Source organism: Pinus tabuliformis, chromosome X (genome assembly GCF_031772625.1).
Source record: "Pinus tabuliformis cultivar Carrire ecotype Pingquan chromosome X, CPIR1, whole genome shotgun sequence".
NCBI lineage: Eukaryota > Viridiplantae > Streptophyta > Pinopsida > Pinales > Pinaceae > Pinus > Pinus tabuliformis.
In genome coordinates this window covers 1190325106-1190333728 of record NC_142308.1, presented here as the reverse complement: position 1 = coordinate 1190333728, position 8623 = coordinate 1190325106, and the positions used below count along the sequence as shown (strand labels likewise).

At 27.0% G+C, this 8623-nt stretch overlaps 1 protein-coding gene across 1 annotated transcript; it reads right to left on the bottom strand.

Annotated features, from left to right (window-relative positions):
• Nucleotides 1-7570: 7570 nt before the first annotated feature.
• LOC149144207 (F-box/LRR-repeat protein At5g02910-like) lies at nt 7571-8014 on the bottom strand. The gene has a single exon (XM_089452069.1). The coding sequence runs from the start codon at nt 8012-8014 to the stop codon at nt 7571-7573; it is 444 nt and encodes a 147-aa protein (XP_089308195.1).
• Between the last annotated feature and the right edge of the window lie 609 nt (nt 8015-8623).

Here is an 8623-nt window from a genome sequence, read left to right as displayed (position 1 = left end):
CTTGACAATCCAAGTGACCTAGGGGTTTTTCATGGTATTGAATTCATATATACAATCAAAAAACAAGTTTAAAAACAACTCCTATCTTAGATTTATGTTAGCCTTGGATCTCTTTAAAATATTTTAAAATTCAAAAGAATTTGGAAAAGAAAGATAAAACCAAAACCTTTTGAAAATGCTTTATTTGAAAGTCTATTTATATATTAAAAATTAAAAATATTAGTAAAGAGTGTGAATATTAATGTGTCACTATATATCAAAATTCTTCATATATATATATATATATATATATATATATATATATATATAAAAAATTATTAATAATATGAATTATTCCATTAATTATATAATAGTTTAGATCCATTTTAGCTCTTGATCTATAAAGTGTCGAGAGGGATCAAATATCTTTTCACTCTAAATGAGGTTTGCTAGAGTTAAGATGGAGTTAAGATGAGATCTATTGTGATAGAATTATTTTTATTTTATCTAGTTAAAATGTTTGCATGAAATTAATCTTTTTATTTATTTTTATTTTTACCTAATGAAAATGTTAAACATTACATTACAACATTTCTACCATACTTGGCTAGAGAGGTCATTTATGCCCAATTAATAGAATTTAATATACTAGAAATTGCACAAGAGGTTGCAACGAAAACACTATAAGGCATAAATTCAAGAAGAATACATATAAAAATGATTGATGACAAAAATTAGTAAACAAAATGTTATTCAAAGGTAAGGTCGAAGAAATCACTTACAATATGCCAAATTGAGAGATTCTATAACTTTTCCAACACACTTTACTTTTACATGGTTGAAGACATTGATTATTATTTTTAGCAATCTCATACTCTAGTTTATTTATTTCCTAGTTTTAAAGAGGTCCCTTAACACATAAACATTTTATACTTAAATTGTTAGCAATCTCTAACTGTAATTTATTTATTTTTTAGGTAAATGTCTTTAGGATTAATCACATCATTAGGATTTGGTCGAAGTTTAGAACCAACTAATGTGGTTCATCCTCAGGACAAGTGGGAGAAAAACACACAATCTTCATGAATAAATATCAGGAAGCATCATTGCCCAAAGTTACCGATTGAAAAATAGGCGTTGGAGATTAGTTAAATTCTTAAAATTTTTTAAAATTCTTAAATTTTTTAAAAAATTCTTTTTATTTTTTATTTTTTTTTTTTTTCCGAGGAAAAAAACGAACTTTTTTATAAGAAATAAAAAAGTTACAAGCATATGAGTTAACATTCAGAAGGCTCAGTGATATTGAGACTTACATCCGTCCCCATCGAGTGAGAAACAGTCTCCTCTGTATATCACCAAAACTGTCATATGAAAAACCAAAGATAATAACATGATCTTTGTCTGTTTTCGTTGCTGGTTCGTTGCTTTACTTTGACAACTCTTACAAAAAGTTTCTCTGTTCATATTCAAACAAAAACCGTGGGTCTCCTGTACGAGGAAAACAACCCACTGTATATCACCCTGAAGATTTAACGTTTGGTCCTAAAACAGTAAATAAACAGTAAACAACCCACTGTATATCACCTTGAAGATTTAACGTTTGGTCCTAAAACAGTAAATAAACAGTAATATTTAACATCAGTTCCGCTTCTGTATAAATGCGGCTGTCATAGAGAAGCTGAAAAAGAAACAGCTGATACTGTGAAAAGTTATGTGTATGGAGGGAGATCCGACACACAGATCTGATCATGAGTCTGCTCAACTATTCTCCACGAGTCCACAGCTTGCTGCAGACCATCTTTAGAAAATTTGTCTGCCTCTTCGTTTCTGTCCCTGTAGATATGTTCAATAGAGATTTTTTAAAAAATTCTTAAAAGGGTAGATAAGAATTATTTAATATTCTAAATGTTGGTTTAATATTCTAAACCCATGGACCAAATGTGACTTCTTTCGAAAAAATATTTATACATTATTCTAAAATAGTTATAAATTATTTAATATTTTAAATTTACTTATAAATTAGTTGTTAGGATGTTCAGAAAACGTTAAAAGAATTAATAAAAATAGTTGTTAGGATATTATATATAAAATTAAATAACAAAAAAGTTATAAGGGGGTTTGCAATATTAATAAAAATATAGTTGTTATATAATATTAAACACTTTATAACATATAAGGTTAGAGAAGTAAAGAGAAGGATAAAATGGAAGGAGAATTATCTAATATTATAAATTAAGTTATAAACTAGCAAGGTACGAGAATGTATAGTTAAGCATACTTTAAAAAATAATAAGGGGTTAAGAATAAGTTCTAAATAATTTATATTTACATACTAATAAAGATTAATACAAAATTATTATAAAGGATAAGGTGAAGCGATGTTAAGAGGATATATATTAATGAAGAAATTAGGAGTTCATTAATATATTAAGAAAATAGGGTAAAAAAAGAATCAAAGTAAATGAAAAGGGATAATATAAGTAATAAATAAAAAGAAGAAAAAGAGAGCAGAGAATTTTCCTATAAAATCAAACACTTAGGAGTTTGAAAATTTATTATTATTTTTAATTATGCTTGGAAAATAATATGATATAAATCTATAAAGAAAAAGGAGGAGGGAAAATAATAAAAGGGGGGAGAAAAACACAGGAGGATCATAAGGAGAGGGCCCGAATCCAACTCTTACTTAGTTAGATCTGAGACTTTTAGGTAAATGTCTTTCGGATTAACCATATCATTAGGATTTGGTCGATGTTTCAAACCAACTAATGAATCTTCATGAATAAATAGCAGGGATGCATCATTGCCCAAGGTTAGCAGTTGAAAACTATCCGTTGGAGAATAGTTAAATTCTTAAGAATGTTAAAAGTTCTTAAAATTTTTAGAATTCTTAATTTTTTTTTTAAATTATTAAGAAGGTAGACAGAAATTATTTAATATTCTAAGTGTTGGTTTACTATTCTAAAATTAGTTATAAATTATTTAATATTTTGAATTTAGTTATAAATTGGTTGCTAGGATGTTGAGAAAAAGTTAAAAGAATTAATAAAAATAGTTGTTAGAATATTATGTATAAAATTAAATAATAAAAATTTATAAGGGGGTTGTAAATCTTAATAAAAATATAGTTGTTATATAATATTAAACATATTATAACATATAAGGTTAAGAGAAAGATAAAAATGGAAGGGGAATTATCTAATATAGGAGTACAAGAATGTATAGTTAAGTATCCTTTAAAAACTAATAAGGGGTTAAGAATGAGTTCTAAATAATTTATATTTACATACTAATAAGGATTAATATCAAATTATTATAAAGAATAAGGTGAAGCTATGTTAAGAGGATATATATTAATGAATAAATTAGGAGTTCATTAATATATTAAGAAAATAGGGTAAAAAAAGAATCAAAGTAAGTAAAAAGGGATAGTATAAGTAATAAATAAAAAGAAGAAAAAGTGAAGAGGGAATTTTCCTATAAAATCAAGCACTTACGAGCTTCAAAATTTATTATTATTTTTAATTATGCTCAGTAAATAATATGATATAAATTTATAAAGAAAAATGGGGAAGGAGGGACAAGAGGATCATTAGGAGAGTGCAGAATCCAACTCTTACTGAGTTACATCTGAGACTTTTGTGATCCATATTGTAGGTAAATGCATTTCAGATTAATCACATCATTAGGATTTGGTCCACATTTAGAACCAACTAATGTGGTTCATCCTAAGGAAAAGATAACATATAAGGTTAAGAGAAGTAAAGAGAAGGATAAAAATGGAAGGGGAATTATCTAATATTATCAATTAAGTTATAAACTAGGAGATCAGAGTACGAGAATGTATAGTTAAGCATATTTTAAAAAATAATAAGGGTTTAAGAATAAATAATTTATATTTACATAGTAACAAGGATTAATACCAAATTATTATAAAGAATAAGGTGAAGCGATGTTAAGAGGATATATATTAATGAGGAAATTAGGAGTTCATTAATATATTAAGAAAATAGGGTAAAAAAAATGAAAGTAAATAAAAAGGGATAAGATAAGTAATAAATAAAAAGAAGAAAAAGCGAAGAGGGAATTTTCCTATAAAATCAAGCACTTAGGAGCTTGAAAATTTATTATTATTTTTAATTATGCTCAGTAAATAATATGATATAAATCTATAAAGAAAATGGGGAAGGAGGGAAAATAATAAAAGGGGGGAGAAAAACACGGGAGGATCATAAGAAGAGGGCTGGAATCCAACTCTGATCCATATTGTAGGTAAATGTCTTTTAGATTAATCACATCATTAGGATTTGGTCAACATTTGAAACCAACTAATGTGGTTTATCTTGAGGACAAGGTGGGAAAAAATCATACAATCTTCATGAATAAATAGCAGGGTGCATCATTGCCCAAGGTTAGCCGTTGAAAACTAGTCGTTGGAGATTATTTAAATTCTTAAATTTTTTAAAAATTCTTGAGAAGGTAGATAGAAATTATTTAATATTCTAAATGTTAGTTTAATATTCTAAAATTAGTTATAAATTATTTAATATTTTGAATTTAGTTATAAATTAGTTGTTAGGATGTTGAGAAAAAGTTAAACGAATTAATAAAAATAGTTGTTAGGATATTATATATAAAATTAAATAATAAAAGGTTATAATATAGTTGTTACATAATATTAAACATAATATAACATTAGATTTAAGACTTTTGTGATCCATAATGTAGATATAAGTCTTTAGGATTAATCACATTGATACAATTTTGTCGAAGTTATGTGTTCCATCCTTGTGACAAGGTGAAAGGGGTCTACCTTGTTCTGTGCTCTTGTGGTATCCCTACATTAGAGAGAAACACACAGGTCTATTAAGAAGAGAATCAATGAGCATGCAGATAACATTAGACGTAATCACTCCCATGCATCAACCCTAGCCGAACATGGAGAGAAATCGAAACACCATGTCTGCATTGAACAATCCAAAGTCATTACTAGGGTAGATCACTTCCACCACATGAAACTTAGGGAAGCAAAATACATGCCAGTAATCTTAATAGGGATGATGGTTGGAAATTGAGTAAAAGCTGGATGGAGGCTCTCTCTTAGTGACTCTTCCTCCCTTTCTTCTCCTTTCTCCTTTTTAATTTTTCTGATTTTCCTTATTAATTTTTTTTTAATTGAATAGGTCAACTAAAATATGTATGCACTTAATAATATTTCATGAGCATTAAATAATTTTATAAACATGTAACTATAGTTTTATTTAATTTATCCTCTTTTAACCTTCATTTTTAGTTTTATGAAATTTGAAGTTTTCTCTAATTTTTTTTTATTTTTATTTTACGCAATATAGGTCACTTAATAAATCTAATAGTAACCTATTTTTTTATTTTTATTTTTATTTTAAATAAAATTCTATAAATTTTTTTTATAGAGTTTGTTATAGTATTTCAATATTAAATAAAGTATTTTATAACAACTAATAAATATTTAAATTTAATATAATAAGTATTTATTCCTAACCGCTAGTTCCTAAATGAATATATAATATTTTAATTATTTTATATTTATTTTTAATATTTTATAACTTTTTTACTCCTAACTAGTTTTTAACCAATTATATTTTATTATTTTAATAAATAAATCCTCTCCTCTAATAATTAATATTATTTTACTTACCATATTAACTAATTTAACTAATTAATAATATTTTACTTACATGATTAACTAATTTAACTAATTTACCAACGACTATTTTTCAAGAGCTAATTATGGGCAATGATGCATCCATACTATTTATTCCTTAAAATCCATTGATTCTTCACCTTGTCCTAAGGATGGACCACATTATATTTTATTATTTTAATAAATAAATCCTCTCTAATAATTAATATTATTTTACTTACCATATTAACTAATTTAACTAATTAATAATATTTTACTTACGTGATTAACTAATTTAACTAATTTACCAATGACTATTTTTGAAGAGCTAATTATGGGCAATGATGCATCCATACTATTTAGTCCTTTAGATCCATTGATTCTTCACCTTGTCCTAAGGATGGATCATATTAGTTGGTTCGAAACATAGACCAAATCCTATCAATGTGAATAATCTGAAAGACTTATATCTATATTATAACATATAAGGTTAAGAGAAGTAAAGAGAATGATACAAATGGAAGGAGAATTATCTAATATTATAAATTAAGTTATAAACTAGCAGAAAGGAGTAAGAGAATGTATAGTTAAGCATACTTTAAAAAATAATGAGGAGTTAAGAATACGTTCTAAATAATTTATATTTACATACTAATAAGGATTAATACCAAATTATAATAAAGAATAAGGTGAATCAATGTTAAAAGGATATATATTAATGAAGAAATTAGGAATTCATTAATATATTAAGAAAATAGGGTTAAAAAAGAATCAAACTAAATAAAAATGGATAATATAAGTAATAAATAAAAAGAAGAAAAAGCAAAGAGAGAATTTTCCTATAAAATCAAGCACTTAGTAGCTTGAAAATTTATTATTATTTTTAATTATAATAAAACCAACTAATTTGGTTCATCCTTAAGACAAGGTGGGAAAAAATCATACAAACTTAGTGATGCATCATTGCCCAAGGTTAGTGGTTGAAAACTAATAGTTGGACATTAGTTAAATTCTTAAAATTTTTAATTTTTTTTTTAAATTTGTTAAAAAGACATATAAAAATTATTTAATATTCTAAATGTCCGTTTAATATTCTAAAATTAGTTATAAATTATTTAATATTTTTAATTATTTATAAATTAGTTGTTAAGATATTGAGAAAAAATTAAAAGAATTAATATAAATAATTATTAGGATATTATATATAAAATTAAATAATAAAAAGTTATAAGGGGTTGCAAATATTAATAAAAATATGGTTGTTATATAATATTAAACATATTATAATATATAAGGTTAAGAGATGGATAAAAATGGAAGGGGAATTGTCTAATATTATAAATTAAGTTATAACATACTTTAAAAAATAATAAGAGCTTAAGAATAAGTTCTAAATAATTTATATATACATAAGGATTAATACCAAATTATTAGAAAGAATAAGGTGAAGCTGTGTTAAGAGGATATATATTAATGAAGAAGCTAGGAGTTCATTAATATATTAGGAAAATAGGATAAAAAAAATCAAAGTAAATAAAAAAGAATAATATAAGTAATAAATAAGGAAGCGAGGCAGCTTTGTCTGAACCCACTGGCGTCGTGCTGATGTTGATTGCCACGGCTCTACAAATTCCTGTAAAAATCGGGTGTACTGCGCGTCCTCATATTTCTCTGGCAATTCAAATCTCAGATCTTCAAGTGCAGGGGCGCTCTGAAGCAGACAAGGCATCACATCCATTTCTCGTTCGTCAAATCTGCTTATTTCTACCATCATATACCGCAGATTGCCAAGTGGAGGGCTCAAACGCGGTAGTATCTGATCTCTACCTAATTCTTGTATTGCATTACAAAGAGAAATCCATTTTAACAATTGAGTTCAATAGCAAAAACACATAAATTAAATTAATTAAACTATTTCTTACCAGACACTCAAGATGAGGAAGCCCCTGAAGCAGGCTGATAAGAGGCACAATTGTGGATTCCTAGCTTTTTCAAAGCTTTGAAACTCCCCACTATCTCAACAAATCTCTGCGCCGAGATACTGTCCACAGCGAAAGTCGAATCCTTTTCCAATGCAATCACATTTATTTCGCTCTGCATTTCTAGTGCAACAATCCCAACTGAAAGTTCGTGAAAGAACACCCCATTAACTCTTAAATCATCTACCAAACATACCTGAATGCTTCTAATTTTGGGGCAGTTCACTGTTAAAGCCTCTATGCCATCCCATATGAGTTGGGGTATTTGAGTGTAGAGAAACCTCCATCTTTTCGAAAGAACGGAGCATCTGACTGCCTCTCTGATTGGGAGTTTAGAGAGGATGACGCCCAGAATCTCATTTGGAAGTGGGGAAAACTTGTCTGAAGCCGGCATGATGATGTTTGGCAGTGTTCAACTAATTTTTACTGCCAAACGTGGGATGTGGAATGAAAAGATTGGGAACAGTGGGCAAAGCCTAGAGCCTAGAACAAGCGATTTTGAATAGATAAAGAGATCATTATCATAAATTTATCTTAAATACAAATTTTAAAGTGTAAATATTTGGATGAGCCTATATTATTTAAATGTTTTATATATTTTTAGGAGTCTATATTATTTAATTAGATTTTTTAATTTTTTAATTTTGGTTAATATAATCAAAATTTCACATCAAACTGGGTTGTAGAACTAACCTCTTGAGTCAATAAAAGTTCAGTAAAGTGGGGAGAAGGTGTTACTTTCTCACTTAGGCTCTGAATAAAATATTTTAAGATAGAGATATATATTTTATTTATGATTAACTAGTCAAATTTAATTGCTCAATGTTAAAAGTTCAGAAAAGAGATTAAATAAGTGATTAAATGTCAAAAAAGTCAAATTCTTAAAACATAAATGTATTTCAAAATTTCAATGTCATGGTCCCCCTTGGGTAGCTCAAGTGGCGATGACTGTTGAATGAAGTCTCTCTTGGGTTCAAATCTTGTGCTACCCTCCCCCTGTGAG